Source organism: Euprymna scolopes, chromosome 36 (assembly GCF_053919585.1).
Source record: "Euprymna scolopes isolate OS-2025 chromosome 36, ASM5391958v1, whole genome shotgun sequence".
NCBI lineage: Eukaryota > Metazoa > Mollusca > Cephalopoda > Sepiida > Sepiolidae > Euprymna > Euprymna scolopes.
This window is the reverse complement of record NC_136517.1, coordinates 48,035,070-48,054,960: the sequence shown is the minus strand read 5'-3', so window position 1 is coordinate 48,054,960 and position 19,891 is coordinate 48,035,070. Positions and strand designations below refer to the sequence as shown.

At 36.2% G+C, this 19,891-nt stretch overlaps 2 protein-coding genes across 2 annotated transcripts in view; one reads left to right on the top strand and one right to left on the bottom strand.

Annotated features, from left to right (window-relative positions):
- The window catches only part of LOC145260453 (proton-coupled folate transporter-like), a 43,768-nt gene that overhangs the window by 13,693 nt on the left and 10,184 nt on the right, over positions 1-19,891 (bottom strand). The window contains exon 3 of the mRNA XM_080118507.1: positions 7,050-7,792. Within this exon, the coding sequence (XP_079974633.1) occupies positions 7,050-7,792 (743 nt within the window). The remainder of the gene's footprint in view (positions 1-7,049; positions 7,793-19,891) is intronic.
- The window catches only part of LOC145260454 (uncharacterized), a 92,021-nt gene continuing 73,819 nt past the window's right edge, over positions 1,690-19,891 (top strand). Inside the window, exon 1 of the mRNA XM_080118508.1 lies at positions 1,690-1,745. The gene's annotated coding sequence lies outside the window, so the exon portion shown is untranslated. The remainder of the gene's footprint in view (positions 1,746-19,891) is intronic.

Genomic DNA, 19,891 nt, shown 5'->3' with positions numbered 1-19,891 from the left:
TTGGCCAGGAATTGACCAATCAGCTTGCAGGATACATTGATTCCATCTGTTTCCTAAGGAACTCCTTTGATATCTTTGGGAATCAGAGCCAGTCAGCAGAGAGAATGCAGCAAGCATTGAAGAAAGACACCCTCTCTCTCTCTCTCTCTCTCTCTCTCTCTCTCTTCGTCTACTGGATGCTCCACCATCAACAATCTTCACCTGAAGATAACTACTGGCCAACATGCGACAGTCCACAAGACATTCATCTCTTCCTTTCTTTTACTCGGTAAGTAACAGAAGAAAATGTTTTTCTCACTCGGACACTGTCCACCTTTCTGATGCTGAAATAAACTTTTTTGTTGTTACTTTTAAAAGAAGTTGCATTTTTTTTTTATTCCGTGCTATTTTTTCAACTACTAATATTTTTATAGAAGTGACATTGCGCATTTCTAAAAATCTATCGACAAAGTGATATGCCATTAGTGATAGGAAAAAAGTGAACAGACTTCTTTCAAGTTGTTTTATATTTGTTTTTATTAATACTTAGTTCTTCTCATTTTATTTAAGTTGGGGATGGAGCATCCTACCAGATGCAAAACATTCACCTGTTATCTCATATATTCCAACTGAGAGATCTTTTTAAGATTCTAACCGTACCTTTAAGTGCAGTTGTTTGAATCTTCCTTGCACTTAGTTCATCGGGTATATTTGTCAGGCAGTTTTTGAAATTCTTTTTCATAAGTCCAGCTGCTTCTATAATTACTGGAATGATGGAAATCTTCCTAAGATTCCAGTTTCTTTTCATGTTGTACATAAGAGTTTGGTATTTCGTTATTTTTTCCACTCATCTCTGTTTAACCCAGCATCAGTGAGGACACTAACTTTTACTAAGGTTGCTTCTTTCTCCTTCTTGTCCCATATTAAGTTTAATAACTCTGTTTTCTAGATACGTAGCTGTAGGAATTACGGCTGAATTAAAGAATGACCTCTGTGACCCCAAACTATTGACTGATCATAAGAGCCAAAAGTTGTTAAATGCGAGAAACATGGAATTAGCACTTGACCAATCACCTTCCAGTGGGGAGATGTGTGGTAGACTTTGATTGGTTATCGAAAGGGGGTGAGTCCCACCGGCACCACTCGATATAAAAAGGGTTGCATGCACGTTTTCAACTGGTTCCAGAAAGTTCCAGTTTAGTTCCAGAGAGTTCTAGAAAGTTCCAGAGAGTTTCAGTTCAGTTGTGGACAATGGTATAGAGCTGACCCTTGGGCAGAAGCGGATGCAGCCGAGATGAAAAGCCGACCATATCTTCAATTCTTTTCAAGAAGCAAAGAAGATGATAACTCGAAAATCCGCACTCTGATAAGAAGCCTTTACAAATGAGAGCAGGGACGAAAGCAAAGCCAATAGCTTGAAAACTTGTAAAACTCTGATTATAGATGAAATAGAAAGATCGATGGTGGACTGACAGACGAAGCAGTCTATGTAAGAAAAATAACAAGCCAATAATTCAAAATACCCATAATATTCTGATCACGACGCTTTTTAAGTAGGAAAAAGGAATTATTTGTTTTGTCTGCCGTAAAAATAGAAGAAAAAAGAAAATAAACTGTACAAAAGCTATGACGATTTCGTTAACAAGTAGAGAGAGAGAGAGAGAGAGAGAGAGAGAGAGAGAGAGAGAGAGAGTAAAGGAATTTCTCAACTGTCTCTCTCACATAGCTAACAATTACTGCCGTGCGAGCTTGGTAACCGAGAGAAGGTAAGAAACAGGATACGTGAACTTTACTTTTTTTTTTTTTTTCTGTTTCATAATTTTTTTTTGTTGAACAGAACTTTTATATAAATTTGTTTGACCCGTTGACACTTGTTTAACACGAACCAAAGGGGAATTGTCGATATTTCTCTTCCTTTTCCTGTCAATATTGTTCTATTGATTCTCGCTTCCCTGTCTTTCTGTTGGAATGTTATTGATGATATCTTCTACAGTAATAATCTTGCACACAACAGTGATTCAACACCGACTATGTCGAAGAACCTTATTTTGTATGATAGAGACGCTGCACAACGTAACAAGAAGAAATAATTTATTTGACCACAGAAACAACTAATAACAAGAATTACCCAGTCGAACGAACCTTGGGGTGTCATATCCCTCAGTGACCTGTTCTGTTACCTGCATCAAACTAACACAACGTGGGCGTGTCACAAAGGTCACGTTTAGTGTCCACCTCCGATACAAAAGGGCTCTATAATCAACTGGGTTCCAACGGGTTCCTGCTTCCCCAACTGTACTGACATGCAGAAGTTCAAGTGTAACGTGAACCGATATCTTGCTGCCCAACTCCCCACATAGTACCCCTGTAGCTTATGTCCCTGATAGTAGTCCCCTACATCAAAGTGGCAATGTGCCTTGTTTGGGGTAAAAGAAAAAAATAAATAAATAAAATAAAAAAGCGTTATATTTGGGTAAGAACCTGACATAAAGGTTACAATTAATATCTTTGGATTCAAGACAAGGGTTTGAAAGGTTTACACAATTAAGACTGATTTTCTTTATCAGCTATAATTCAATCCCAGAACTAAAGTATGTACTTTGTGTTATTAAAATATGTAGGATTAGAAGAGTAGAAAGTAAACTTTGGGTTTACTTTCGACAGCCTTTTAACTCTTGCTTCACTTATTTTTGTCCTTTACTCCTCACATTTCATGAGCAATGTTTCTGACAAAGGGGGAAGTATTACTGTTTTCTGGGTCGGAATTTATCCATGTAACACTTATCATTGGCTAGTTTGTACTTTTTTTTTTACATGGAGTTCACCACTTATCAAGACCCAATGGCCACTCGGGGATAAGGGTTATTGTGTGTACAGTAATCAATGGGATAGTGTAGCAATAGTATTGGAGAATTGATAAGGTGTCATTTCTTAGGGAGGGGGCGGTTCATCAGGAATTTGTTTGTGTTGGACTTGAAGACATCCGGGTTGAAGTCAGGAGGGAAACAGGCAAGCGGAACAGAGTTCCACAGGCGTGCAGTTCTAAGAAAGAAGCTTTGTTCATGGAATCTACGTTTTGATTTAGGCACAGATAAGGAGTGGGGAAAATTATTGACGGTGGTTTCAGCTAGTCGGGTGTTTTTTGAAAAAGATTGGCGAGGGGGGACCAGAGAATGGAGCTCAGATGACCACTTGCCATGGAAATAACAATAGAACAAAGACAGGCTCGCTACGTCTCTTCTGTGGGAGAGAGGTTGCAGGGTAAAGAAAAGGGCATCCCCCACCAAGCCACGAAGTCTATTTTGTACTCTGTCAAGGCAGGATAGGCTGTTTTTAGTAGCTCCCGCCCAGATATGGCAGCAGTACTCCATCTTTGGACGTACTTGACTCTTATATAGATAGAGAATTGCATCATTATTGAGATATCTTCTGGAGCAATAGAAGGATCCCACCATTTTCCCAGCGACCTTGGCCACAAACTTGATGTATGTGTTCCATTTAAGATCAGGTGTAAAGGTCAAACCCAGAAGCTTATCAAAACATGGGGCCTCCCCTAGACGAGAGCCATCCATTTCAATTGATGCCAGATGGGGATCAGAGCGTTTATGATGCAGAGATAGGAGCTTGGTCTTAGATGCATTAAAGGTAACCAGCCACCTCTTTCCCCACTGTACCACGCGCTCAGGATCAGAGGACAGAGAATCAGAGAGAACATTGTCACTTACGGCCTTTGATGTGTTGCCATAGATGGTCGTGTCATCAGCATAGATGTCAATGAAAAATTTTAGTATGTGTTTTGGAAGATCATTGATGTAGATCAGGAAGAGAGTTGGGCTCAGTATGGACCCCTGGGGGACTCCAGCATTAATACTGTGGGCCTCTGATTTCTGCCCATCAACCACTACTCTTATGAGCCTATCAGAGAGAAATGATTTAATGACTGAGAAAACATTTCCAGTTATACCGTAGCTGGAAATCTTGTGTAGTAGGCCTTTATGCCAAACCTTATCGAAAGCCTTTGATATGTCAAGAGCAATTGCCCTAGAAATGAAGCCTTTGTCGAGAGATTCGCTAATCCTATGAGATATAACCATTAGCACATCTGCTGTAGATCTAGCAGAACGGAAACCATATTGCGTGTCACTAAGAAGGTTATTTCTGCTGAGGTGGTTGACTACTTCTCTATTTATTGTGGATTCCAGCAACTTACTCATGACACACAGGAGACTTATTGGTCTGTACTGAGAGGGGGATGACTTATCACCTGAATTCTTAAATACAGGGCATACTGATGAGGTTTTCCAGGGTGTTGGGAAGCACTTCTCCTTAAGGCAACGCTTAAACAGTTTTGTAAGTATGGGGGCAAGTTCTGGTTGTAATTTTGTTGTACTCTTGAAGTCGTATGTATTAGCTCCTTACATCAAGTGGCTTCATGCCTTGGCTTAAGCGATTTTCAATAAAATAAAAAAAATAAAAATTATATAAGAAAAAAGCCATAGGGAAACAGATGTTGATTGACCCAGCTCTAGAAGAATAATAACTTCCTTTTCTATTTTTCATGAAAAGTTGTAATGGGGATTATTGATTAAAAAAAGTATAATAAATAGATAAATGCAATTAGGTGATGAAATGCCTGAGCAGCCACGTCAGTACTTTTTGGTAGGGACGCTTTAGGTGATTAGCAATAAACCAACCCCTTATCAAAGGGAAAAGATAAAAGACTAAGAGGGTAGACATCCTAGAACTGCGCACGACATGTAATTTCTTAGATGTGGATTGATAACTTGTGTTTGGAATATTCAGACTACAGTTCTCATTTTGGATATTATTCGCACAACATTTCGGCCGATGTAACCTCTAACTTTCTCCAGGTGCGTCTTATAGAACCTGGGAATCTGTACAGAATTTCGAACAGAACTCTTTATTTAATCCCATAGGATTGGTGGGGAGAGGAATGTACCTTGCTTTTGTTCCGTCAGCCATGACCAAGTAGCATCTTAGATAATTCATAATTGTATCCTTAGGGAATACCAGAATTAAGCTTCTGTCTAAATCTGACTTGTCCACGAAATTTCATGATAAATTTCTGCCATTCTAAAACAATATCACCTGTCAGAAAAAGATTCAAGATGTTTGCACGTGTGCCTGTACTAAATTTGAAATTTAAACCTGCAGCAGTTGCTTAGAGCTGATTATAACTTAGCACATTCGTTGTGTTACCAGTACTCGAGTTCGACATACAGATTCACAAGTTCAATGAGAAGCATCTAAAGAAGTGATGTAATTAAAGTGATTACGTCCAGGTTCTTCCTTTTTACAAGAATATGATTGGCTGGTTAAGCCATAAATACTGACTAGTATATCCACCTGAGACACGTTGAAAGGCATGCCACAAGCCTCAGTCCAGGAATACGAGCTTCGACCATGAGGATTCATTCGGTAAAGTGACATCAGATTATTACTCAAAACTGTAGCAAGGCCCACTCTGCTACTTCAAATGAATATATATATATATATATATATATATATATATATATATATATGCCTAGAGACGATATTAGGTTTGTGAAACACAGGAATACACAATTCCTTCCTTTAGAGGAATGTTGTTGTTAAATGTTGTAGTATTTGATAAAAAGAAAAGTTATTTTTGAAAACCAAAATTTCTTACTTGTACATATCCCTCCACCGTAAATTTTGAAGCCCCAAGTTTTATTCTGTTAAACCTAGGGGTCATTCCGGTGCTTTGACTGCTTCGGTATTTGGTATACAACCACAAGTCTTTTTTTTTTTTACACTAATGAGTAACCACTTATCAAAGCCAAAAGCTACTTGACAATAAGGGATGAACAGATTATCAGTTTAATGATGAACAATATTACGAGATGATTGATGTAATTAAGATGAGTACATCCGGGTTCTTTACTTTAAAATGTGATTGGCTGGTTAAGCCATAAATAAGTATATCGACCTGAGATGAACGTCAAAAGGCATGCCACAAGCTTCAGTCCAGAAATACAAGCTTCAACCACAAAGATTCGTTCAATAAGGCGACTCACCAGATTATTAAACTTACGCGGGACATATCAAATACATTGTGGAACGTCTGCTCGCTTGGATGGTCAAGTCTGTTCTGATGTTTTTTTCCACGATCTTCCCTCAATCGGTGATGTAACCATGCAATTGATTTTAGTATTGATGCAATAAATATGTGTACATCCGGGTTCTTTCTCCCTGCAAGAATATGATTAGCTGGTTAAGCCATAAGTATCGACTGGTAGAGCTGCCTAGGAAAGACGTTGAAAGGTATCCAACAAGTCTCATGCTAAGGATATATCAGCTTCAACTGCGAGCACTCATTCAGTAAGGTGACTTACTGGATTATTTCTAAAAATTGTCACAAAGAATACTCCATTATTCCAAGTGAATATTTCTCCTTCATGGGACATATCAAGAAGGTTGGAGATTACATCTGTAGCAGAAACAAATAGAACTCTTTTTCTTGTGCGTCAGTGCCTCTCCTGACTGTGCGATATGGCACATACTGACCAATCAGAGGCATAGGGAGGGACCTTCCTTACCTCCTAAGGAACTATAACTGCTTCCGTTCAGGACGAGAAAAACTCCTTCCTTTTCCAGCCAGACGCCAAAGAGAGCAGACCTGTTTCCTCACTCTCTCTCTCTGCCTACACCGGTATCGACGATTCCTACATGGAAATAATTACTGGGCAAAGGCAGACAAGTTTTATCCGAGTTATATCTTTTTGGCATCTTACCCTGACTCGCTTCAATAAACCTTTTCCTTGTTAAGTTTTACGAAGTTGTTTGTTCGTTTATTAAGTAGCTTGTGTTGAATTATTTATTTTATTAGGGAGTACACGAAAAGCACTAACTCAAATCCCTAAACATCTGCTGGAACGTTGTGAGAATAACATTCAAGATCCACAGAAACACTTTCATTAAACCTACGCCTGACCTCTTAGAGAAGAAATAAAATAACACTGAAGATTAGAACACTAGTACGATTAATCCAAATACTTCAAAGGTGATGAAATATTATTTTTGCTTACCAATGTAGACAAGTGCCATGTTGTTGGCAAAAGCCATGAGAATGTCAGTTGCAATTCCGCTGCAAATGCCGAGAGCCACGATAATCTGATCCGAACAACATCGGTGTAAAAGTCTCATTGCTAGCATCGCAATGAACCATTGCGTTATTACATTGACAGTTTGGAAAATTCCAAGGTTCAAGGCTTCCCAGCATAAAGGTCTGTCCATGAGAAAAAGATCCAAGACGTTCGTTCGTGGAACAGTTGCGCCATGCGTGATGAATAAAACAAAGACATACAATAATAGTTTCTGACTTTGATCCTTCCGACAGTAAATCGTGAAAGGTTTCAACACTTGTTTTAAATTCCAAGATTGAGTACGGACTTTCAAGGACTCTTTCAAGAAGAATATGATGATCAGCTCACTCATAACAACTGAGCAGAAAAGCCAGGCTACAGAATAAAAATAACCAAAGTTCTGAATTAAGTAACCATTTCCAAGTGATGCCACACCTGACACCATGGCAGATGTACCAGTCGCAATGGCAATTGTAAATGTACGAGATTTTGGTGAAGGGACGAGATCTGTAATGTAACTGACAGAAGCTAAAGCAACAGCCCCTAATCCACCAAAGATCCCGTCAATAGCAGCTGAGAGTACGAATAACCACATGTCCAATCGGAGGCCGATGATGATCAGGTTGAGGCCTTGTCGCAAGATGGATCCAAATAAAGAGCTGAATAAGCCCCATTTACGCCCGAACCTGAAAAACAAATATGGAGACATTATTTTGTTTATTTTTAAGATATGAATTAACTTTTCTAACTTGAGCAAGTATATAAAAAAAAACTACATTCGAGGGCAACAAGTGGATCTTGGCTTTATTTTCGACAGCCTCATATTTCTCATTTCCCTTATTCTCTCCTTCAGTCCTTACATTCCATGAGCGATGTTTCTGACAAAGGGAGAAAAATTGCTGTCGGAATCTAGCCATAAAACACATGTTGTTGACTAGTTTTTGACCTAGCAGTATGTTTTTAAGCTCCTTACATCAAGTGGCTTCATGCCTTGTCTAAAGTGATTTCCATTAAAAAGAAAAAAACTAATAAAAAGAGTAAAAGATTACAGACACAGGTAGATATTTGATAAATTAGGATTAACTACTTTACTAGAGAGAAGAAGGAGAGATAATTTAATTGAAGCTTTCACAGTACAGGGTCTTCCAGAAAATTCCACCCAAGAAATCATTAAGAAAATTCAAAATACTTCCTACAATCCAACCATATTTGGTACAAATATGCTTCACTCTATATCTGACCTGTTCACCAAGTTTCAGCTATGAATTCTCAACAGTCTTTGTTTTATCACCAATCAATGATATCTAGGGACACTTTGGTGATCGTCTTGTCAGTAGGTATGATTTGAATGGACTTTATCCTCGCCAGACTAAAAACCTCCCAGATTTTTATCCATGGGATTATCTAAAACTGGAGAAAAACAAAAACAAAAAAAAAACTCTTTTTGAACTGTAGAGGATCATCACAAACCAAATTCAAGGAGTGTTTAAGGGTTATTGATAATTTTGTATGTTGTATCCAGGTGTGGTTATCATTAAATGGTGATAAAACAAAGACTGTTGCATATTTATGACTGGAACTTGGTGGACAAGTCAGACATAGATTGAAGTTTAACTTATCCCATTTCAATTTCTAAAAGCATATAAAACGGACGTTAAACTGATGATGATGATGATGATGATGATGATGATGATGATGATGATTATGGTGATGATGATTATGGTGATGACGATGATGATAATGATAATGATGGGTATGACGATGATGACGATGATGATGATGACCATCATGATGATGATGATGATGATGACGACAACGACGATGATGATGATGACGACGACGATGATGATGATAAAATATGGTTGGGTTGTGACTTTTATTAACGATTCTATGAGTGACATTTTGGGACGTTGCCTTGTATCTTGAACTATTTATTCATGATGTCTGCTTAAACTAATGTTGTATTTCAGCTGTGTTTAAAAGAATGATAACACACTGATATATGAAAGTGTAACAGTCTATCTTTATTGTCGGTGATGATAATAAGATGGTTGGTTGTTAGGAGGGAAATACAGGCACAGAAATTCGACGGGTTGATTCTTCTTGAGCCCAAATCGTCAGCCAATAACGATACTCTTTTCTGTTGTCATTATGTAACAATTTATGACCCCCTAAAACACCTTCCTATGATAACATTGTCATTGTAGTCATACACTAAGGGCGTTTTATTCAGCCATTGTCGTTTCACTGAATTGCCCTAACTTTGGTGCGGCTTGATTACACCTGTGCAACCGTTTGCCAAAAATGATATTTCAAATATCATATATTTTCTTATCTTCTTTTTTGACAAATGATCAAGTTTGTTGTTTCCTTCCAGGCAGGTGCCTGGTGTCAGGTTCATAATTTTTATTCAAATGACTTTTTCATACATTTGATAATGACTTTATGTTGTTTCTTACAGTTGTCACCAGGTGTTTGCTTTTGTTAAAATGGTTTCTTGGTAGATACGGCTTAGATATCCAACAAATAGAACGGATCTTGAGATCAAGGATGTGCCATCTTCTTCTCCCTCCAGCAGGAGTTCATAGGCTGACTGTACATGTAAAACGGAATGTGTCAAGAGAATGTCGATATTCTACTAGAATAAATTATAAACTATGAAAACTTTTCTTTTGTTTCGACTGCAATGGATTTCACATTTTAGAACCAGTCGAGCACAATATAACATCATAATTGCATATAGTTTAATGTTATAGTTAAAATATATTATATTGTCCTTTTCTCTTCCCTGCAATCTCTTTCTCACAGAAGAGATGTTGCGCGTTTGTCTCTGCTTTATCGTTATTTTCATGGCAAGTGCTCGGCTGAGCTCCAATCTATGGTCCCCTCTCGCCAAACTTTCAGAAGAAACACCCGTCTAGCAGAAAACACTATCAATAATTTCCCCCACTCTTTATCTGTGCCTAAACCTAAACGTAGATTCCATGAGCAAAGCTTCTTTCTTAGAATTGCACACCTATGGAATTGTCTTCTGTTTTCCTGCTTTCCAGCTGACTACAATATGGTTGTCTTCAAGTCTAACGTAAACAAGTTTTTGATGAGCCGTTAAGTTAAATTTACTGAATTTCCATTACTAACGATTACTATATTGTCCAATTTCTACTGTATACTCTTTAACCCTTATCCTCGAGTGGCCTCTCGGCCTTGATAAATGGTGATGCCTATGTAAAAAAAAAAAAAAATGAACCTATACATGAGAACTTGACTTTGTATTTAGAACAGAGTAGACTTTTTTTTCTTTTAACTCATAGCGCCTTTTTTTTTTTTGTATTCACGTTCACCCCAAACAAGGTATATCGTCACTGGGAGATAAAGGGCAAATATTTGGGACCATGCCTAGCAAAGATTAGCAAGATATTGGTTTACATTACATTTAAACTTCTGCATATCAGTACAGTCAGGGAAGCAGGTAGCAGGAAGGCAATTCCAAAGTCTAGTTGTTTAAGAGAAGAAACTGTTAGAGTAGAAAGCTTTCTAGCATTTAGGGACCTCAACAGTGAAGGGGTGAGATTTTGTTACTAAACAGGTTTGTTGGGGGATATGTACGTAGAGGGGGCACAAGTGCAACCAATGGCAAATATTAAGTACGTCTATGCATCCCAAAGATGTCAAATTCAGGCTTCCCCACTTGATATAGTTTAAGAGTATATAACTTTTAAAGGGAGGTGACGGTAGCTAACTGTATAGTTCTGTCGACGCTTGCTTGACCACTGCAACGATGAAGGCGGTTTTCATCATTTTCCTATAATGGATGATGATAAAAACCACCTTCATTGTTCATAAAATAATTGCAGACTGCAATAGAAAGTTTAGTACCTCTTGTAAGTACCACTTCTACTTTCTAGAAAGAATTCCAACTAGAAAGATATCGAGGAAAGGAATGCCAACAATAGAATCATCTGATTTATACGAAATGAATGAATGAATAATGCTCTCCTCCTCCTCCTCCTCCTCCTCCTCCTCCTCCTCCTCCTCCTCATCATCATCATCATCATCATCATCATCATCATCATCATCATCATCATCATCATCATCGTCCTCCTTCCCCTCTTTCTCCTCCTCAACAACAACAACAACAACAACAACAACAACAACAACAACAACGACGACGACGACGACGACAACAACAACAACAACAACAACAACAGGGAAGTGACAGTGGCTCATTGGTTAACGATACGGATTGACAACGTTGGTGTACCAAGTTCGAATCTAAGTCGTACCACAGAAACAATTTCCCTTAGATACATTGGCAATCTTCACGTCTAGAAAGAATTTTTAATAGAAAGATATCGGGGAAATGAATGCCAAAAGAATCATCATGAATAATGCTAAACAAACAAATAACTAGCAGAACCAACGACCGACCAAAACAAGTCTTCAAATCATCTCATTACCTAACGTCGAAATTCATCATCAGTTTTATTAAATAGTTTATAAAATAATTAAAATTAGGTAGATAATAATAATAATAATAATAATAATCATAATCATAATCATAATAATAATAATAATCATAATAATAATAATAATAATCCCTTTGCAGTTTTTCCCCTTTGGACCAAAATAGCATAGGTTTACAACAACAGATGCCACTTGCAAATTTATTATGTCTACACTATTAGCGACTACCTTATGTAACTATAGAACGACATTTCTGACACATTCATTCATTATAATAAAACCCTAGATTTAATACTATGAGTGATATCATGACTATCGCAATTAGCATTAGAGGAAGTAGTTCCTATTTTTCCCTCTAATTGATAATTGCTCTCACTGCCCCCACTCTTCACCGCATGAAATTACACACAGTAGCCTTATATTGCTCATTCACACTTATTAACTGTATCGTAAACTCATAGTCATATCGTTCACTTCCAATTCGCAGATTTAAAAAAAAAAAATGATTTCTCCCTTCGCAAATTCCACTCTTTCTTATTGGCAGCCAGCTGTAATTCTCTTATTCCAGAATTAAAACCTTCCACAAAAAACAAACATACATGTGTGTGTGTCGCGACATAGCATCCGCAAGACAAGTATCACGCCAAATAGTTTACACCTATATACACACTAGAGACCAACATTACACATAGATTATTTACTTTTTGGCCTCTCACATATATTTCAACAAAACCACCATTAAAAACTTACCGATTGGCTACAGTTTAGTTTGCATTTACTCTCTTTTCTCTATCTCTTTCGCTCTCTCAATCTATCTACCTCTAAAAAAAAGCTACACATATTATTCCTTTCAGCGCTATTCTCTCTCTTTAAAATAGAATTGACGTAATATTCCTTTTATTCGTTCTCATATTCAACCGTAACTTTTGTTTTTTTTATACTTTATTATTGAGAATGGGGCGTTTGATTTTCGCTAGCTGCTATAAAAACAAAGCAAACACGACGTACTGGTTCTCTCTCTCTCTCTCTCTCTCTCTCTCTCTCTCTCTCTCTCTCGAAATATTCCTTTTATTCATTCTCATATTCAACCATAACTTTTGTCTTTTTTTCTACTTTTTTATTATACAGAGTTTGATTTTTCGCTAGAACGACGTACTGTTCCTCTCTCCCTTTCTCTCCGTCTCTCTTTAAAAAATGATGAAATATATCTTTTACGGGTTACTCAAAACACTAAAAACTGAAACTGTCGATTAAAAGTTATATTGTACTTATCCGTTATAGAATAAAGTTCCCCTGAGGGGGGGGGGATTACACTTAATTTGATCAAGTAGTTTTCCTTTTTTATAACAAAAAAAAAAAAAAAGAAAATTTGTTATGATGCCGCAATTAAATTTAGTGAAATTTCCTTTCGGAGAACTTCATTCCATAACAGGTACATACAATATAACTTTTTCCAATATTTACATTTTTATATGTATTGATTAAACTGTATAAGTACCTTTTTTTAAACTTACGGTTGCTATGAACTAGATACATACACAAATCGTTTTCCAAGTCTTTTTTTTTTATAATTGAGACAGTGAGGCGGTTGCGTTGTGCTCATCTTTTGGTCTCGATTATTGGAGGAGAAATCCTTTATGATTGATGCATTTTTTTTATTTTTGTTACTAACCAGAGTGCCCCTTTTGGGGAGCTGGTTTCTCCCCACATTAAAAACCGACTTTGTGTCTAACTCTGCTATCGTGAGGAGGCAAATAAACAAACAAAAACAGCAAGACGTTCTCTCTCTCTCTCTCTCCCTCTCTCTCTCTCTCTCTCCCATACACACACACACAATGATTAAGTGTGTTTCCTTATATACTTTGAAAGTAACAAACATAAACCACTACTAAGGAAGAACGTAAAATACACCAGCTTCACGTTATTAACTTTAGAGAGGGGGGGGGGGGTGATTTCCTTACTGTCCGTCCAGGGTTCCTTTAGGGAGAAGAGGGGGGGAATAATGCATAGTTAAGTTTACGGGAACCTATTTTTTGGGAAGAGGGGGGAGCTATGTTCCTTTTGGTTTTTTTTTCCCACTTTTTGGTTTCTACAACTTTTTACACTTTTCGGCTTCTACAATGTTTTTTAAATTTTTATTTTGGCAGGGTGGGGAATTTTTTTACATTAGATTCAACTCCTCAATTTCCTTGAGAATGACGAATTTTATAAGTCATCCAGTATACTCATTAAGACAAGGTCATTTATATTTGGTGTAGACAGGTACTTTTCAAGATATAAATACCTGCATTCTGCACTGTAATTCACTTGCAGAGGTTCGGGGGTGTCTATTTCGAAAACTGTTCTTAACATGTTGAGGTTGGGGGTGACCACCAACAACAACAACTGTACTTTACTTTTTAAGTGAGGGGGGTATGCTTCCACCGGGCTTGCCAGTTAATGGATCCTGCTAGTAATAATAATAATAATAATAATAATAATAATAATAATAATAATAACTAGCAGGACCTGTGGAAATTCCGCAGTGGACTTATTCATATATAATATATTGATGTTGGTATTCTGTAGGTGTTTAGTGTAAATAGAGACGCTCTGATATAACTGTAGTTTTGTTGTTAAAACTGCAAAAGTATTTATCTAAGCTAGCATGAACGGCCGGGAAAACCCGGTCGTAAAGTACGCTTAAATATATTACAATTCTTGCAAATTTCGTATATATTATTATAGAGTTAATGTTCTATCGATTTTTATATGTTATAAAGTTGCTATTTTTTTAAAATAAAAAAATATATCCATATGACTTGGGTTCATTAGCTTTAATTGAAATCGAAATAAAATCTCATGAAAAAAAAATGTATATACACATACATATATATATGTATATATGTATATTATTTTTAAAATATTATATTTTAAAAATTATATTTTAAAAATAATATATATACCACTCCCCATGTGGGGGTACCAAATTGGTTAGAGGGAAACTTATTCCCAACTCGCATTTAGGTAAAAATGCACTTTCGTAAATAATTGAATTCATTCAAAACGTATCGCAAAAACATAAACAAATGACATATATATACATATATATATATATATATATATATATATATATATATATATATATATATATAATATAACTTGAGTTCCTTCAGCCATAATCAAAATCGAAACCAGAACTTATGAAGAATTCTTATTAAAATTATTTATGACAAGAAATAGAAGAACATAACAATTAAACGACCCGGATGTAAGCGTGACACACAAAAGAACACACATGCTGCCGTATTAATATATAGACTAGCGGGACCTGTGGAAATTCCACAGCGGCATTTTTCATAAGTAATATATTGTTGCTGGGCATTCTGTGGGCGTTCTGTTCAGCATGAAGGCAGGCACAATCATATTATTCTAGTCCTTTTATTAAAACTGTATCGCCCCCTTACAAAAATAATAACTTTTATATATTTCCTGGGCTGATTATTTCATTACAAACACACCGGACAATTAACTCACATCTCACCATTTCTCATAATTATTGAATATGTTACTATGTTCGACAATAATTTACCATAATTTTAACCCACATTATCGCCTCTCCCCTTACTAAAATAAAAAATTTGATACACTGTATGGGCTGATTATTTCATAAAAAAACACAACTATCAATTAATTCACATTTCATCATTTTTCATAATTCTTGGATATGATACTAATTTTGACAATAATATTTCGTCATTTAAACTTACCATATTGCACACCTTACTCAAATAATAACTTTGATATATTGTTTAGGCAGATTATTTCATTACAAACACACCAATCAATTAACTCATATTTCATCATTTTTCATAATTCTTGGATATGTTACTAATTTCGACATTCATTTTTTATAAGTTAACTACACTTATAGCTTCCACCCTTACTAAAATAATAACTTTTATACATTGTCTGGGCTGATTTTTTCATTACAACACACCAATCAATTAACTCTCAATTCGTTATTTTTCATAATTCATGGATATGTTACTAATTTCGACAATCATTTTTTATCATTTTAACCGACATAATCGCCCCCCCCCCGTCTTAATAAAATTATAACTTTGATATATTGTCTAGGATGATTATCTCATTGCAAACACACTAATGCATTAAATCACATATTATCATTTTTCATAATTCTTGGATATGTTACTAATTTCGATAATCATTTTCATAATTTAAACCATTCTTATCGCCCTGTCTTACTAACATAATATCTTTTATTGTCTGGACGGATTATTTTATTATAACCCAACCAATCAATAAACTCACATTTCATAATTCTTGAATATGGTACTCATTTTGACCATATTTTTTTCAAATTAAAACATCCCTATCGCTCTCTCTTACTAAAACAATAACTTTGATGTATTGTCTAGGATGATTATTTCATTGCAAACACACTGATGCATTAAATCACATATTATCATTTTGCATAATTCTTGGATATTTTACTAATTTCGACAATCATTTTTCATAATTTAAACCATCCTTACCGCCCTCTCTTACTAACATAATAACTTTGATATATTGTCTGGTCTGATTATTTTATTGTAAACACACCAATCAATTAACTCACTTTTAATCATGTTTCGTAATTCTTTGATATGTTACTAATTTCGACAATAGTTTTTTTATAATTAAAACTATCCATATAGCCTTCTTTTACTAAAAAATAACTTTGATATATTGTCTGGGCTGATTATTTCATCAAAAACACAACTGCCTATTAACTCACATTTCATCAATTTTTATAATTCTCGGATATGTTACTAATTTCGACAATCACTTTTTAGATATTTAACCCACATTATTAACCATCCACTACTAAAATAATTATACTTTTATATATTATCTGGGCTGATTATTTAATTTCCAACACACCAATCAATTAACTCACATTTCGTCATTTTTCATAATTCTTGGATATGTTACTAATGTCGACAATCATTTTTCATCATTTTAACACACATAAAAAATAACTTTGATATATTGTCTGGGCTGATTATTTCATTGCAAACACACTAATGCATTAAATCACATATCATTTTTCATAATTCTTGGATATGTTAATAATTTCGACCATCATTTTTCATTATTTAAACTATCCTTATAACCCTCTCTTACTAAAACTGGCTGATTATGTTATTATAAACACACTAATTAATTAACTCACATTTAATCATTTTTCGTAATTCTTGGATATGGTATGGCTTTTGACAATAATTTCTCATAATTTAAACACACCTTATCGCCCTCTCTTACTAAAATAATAACTTTGATATATTATCTGGGCTGATGATTTCATTACGAACACATCAATCAAGTAACTCACATTTCATCATTTTTCATAATTATTGGATATGTTACTATTTTCGACAATAATTTTCATAACTTTAACACCCTATGTCGCTCCTCCTTACTTAAATAATAACTTTGATATATTGCCTGGGCTGATTATTTCATTACAAACACATCAATCAATTCCGGGTATTCTCATAGTATATATGGTCCACCTATCTTATCCATTCCTGGGTGACGCCGCATATTCTGCTAGTATATATCTTTCACTTATCTCATTCGATTCTGGGCGACACTGGGTATTCTGCTACTATATGTTTTCCACCTATCTCAATAAATACTGGGTGACACTTTCTACTAGTATATATTTGCACTTATCTCATTCAAACTTGGGACTGACTTCATGTCTGCCACCCCACTGTTAAAAAATACATAAAATAAAGTAATGTTTAAAACGTAAACTGTTCCAGCCATTTCTGAGACTTACTTTATATCCCCAACCCACTGCTAAAAATATACATGAAATAATGTAATGTCTAAATAGTAAACTGTTTTAGCCCTTTCCGGGACTGACTTCATATCCCCCACCCCACTGTTATAAATATACATTAAATAAAGTAATGTTTAATGCATAAACAGTTTCAGCCATTTCCGGGACTTATTTCATATCCCCACACTACTGTTAAAAATATACATGAAATAAAGTAATATTTAAATCGTAAACGGTTTAAGTCATTTCTGGGACTTACTTCATATCCCCCACTCCACTGTTTAAAATATACTTGAAATAAAGTAATGTTTAAATCATAAACTATTTCAGCAGCTTTTCGAAATTAATACATATAAACATTAACACAGTTAGAGATTAAGCAATCATGCTTCATTATTAATTTCTGAGTGTAGTATCAGTCTCAGCATTCCAGTGACTTACCCCCCCCCCCTTTTTTTTGGTCTTGGTTAATGGAGGAGAAATCCTTCATTACTGATATAATTTTTATTTTTGTTACTGACCAGAGTGCCCCTATTGGAGAGCTGATTTCCCCCAAAAATGTTAGACGACCTCATGTCCAACTCTGCCCTTGTGGAAAGGCAAGTAAACAAAAAAAATAATCAGATGGGCCATTTTCCAGGTCATCTTATAATTAATCAGAAGAAACATTTCCAGTGCATTTTATAATTAAATCAGAAATTACTTTTCCCAGTTACTTTCGTAATAGTAAAACTTTGTTACATTAAATATAGGACCTATTTACAATGCCTCCCCCGGGACAGATTTAGACACCAGGGTCGTTTTTTAACGTGGAGAAAAGGAACAAAAATTGTCTTAGTCGTAAAGGATTTCTCCTCCAATGAGAGAGAAGAAATTGAAATGTAACATCTGAAGAACAGACACTACACTTTGAGGTATTTATTTGCTTCCCCACTGAGCAAATTAGGCACAAGGCCGATTTTTAAAGTGAGGAGTGAAGGGGAAATGGGGACCAACTTCCCGGGGAGTAAGGGAGCTGGATAGTGACAATTGGTATGAAGGGTTGCCCCTACATTGACCAAGGTCTTATATGTGGGGTTGGTATTTATTTGCTCCCCCACCGAGCAAATTAGGTACAGGGCCGATTTTTAATGTGAGGAGTGAAGGGGAAATGGGGACCAACTCCCTGGGGAGTAGGGGAGCTGGATAGTGACAATTGGTATGAAGGGTTGCCCCTACATTGACCAAGGTCTTATATGTGGGGTTGCCACCACATATGGTCTTTGCTTGCAGTATCTGCCGGAACAGATGGTATTTATTTGCTCCCCCACCGAGCAAATTAGGCACAAGGCTGATTTTTAATGTGAGGAGTGAAGGGGAAATGGGGACCAACTCCCCGGGGAGTAGGGGAGTTGGATAGTGACAATTGGTATGAAGGGTTGCCCCTACATTGACCAAGGTCTTATATGTGAGGTTGCCCACACATATGGTCTTTGCTTGCAGTATCTGCCGGAACAGATACTACACTTTGATCTTGTTTATATATTTTATTGAGAAAGAAAAAATTGAACATAAAAAACGTACAAAAAATTCAATTCAACAAAATTAGGCACAAGGCCCTACAAGAAATTGGGAGGGGGAGGGTACAGGGTCTTTTTGACTATGTAACAGATGAGACTTTGAAGTCTTACTCTTGACTGGCAACATTTACCAAAATACCTCAATCACTCTGTGGATCCTAATCTAACTAATAACCCCAGCGTTCAATGTAAAATTTAACTATGTACAATTTGTATATTCATTTCTGTATGTTGTGTGTGCATTTTTTTTTTTTTTTTTTTTTTTTTGTGTGTGTGTGTATGTGTGAGAAAATAAAGTTCGATTTCATTAGAAAGAGTTCTTGAATTAATTGGCATAAAATGTTCGTGGAGTGGGAAAAAACTAATGAAAATGTTCATTTCAAAAATAAGGAAAAAACTACTAATGTGTTGTTAGTAAGACCCCCCTGTACTATTCTATGTGGCTAGATCCCCCACTGTTTTCCGGGGAACCGAAAACAAGCAGAGCATCCCTAATGGGGTTTGGGGAAGTCGCCTTAATGGAGGTGGGAGAAAATAAAGCAACGGATGGAGGGGGTAGGAAGGTGACCTCTGAGTAGGGGGATGACCGGGGGCATCAGAAAATAAAGATGAGGAGCAGGGGGGTTGGGCAGACTCAGAGGTTCTCTAATACCAAAAAATAAAATCAGGAACAGGATCTCATTTGTACCACCAGTCAAGAGTTACTTTACTGAACTTATAATGCTAACCTAGGCGGGATGGGTTCCGTAGGACCCAGCACCGCCCATGCCATGCCTAAGGAGGGAACACGTATTGAAACTTGGCTCCTCGACGGATGCACAAACTAGTGCTGTGCACCCACCTCTTGTCAAATTCCACTCTAGGCAACCTCTTCCAATCGCATCTGATCTTTACTTTAAGCAAATGTTTAAAGTAAACGATCAGATCCC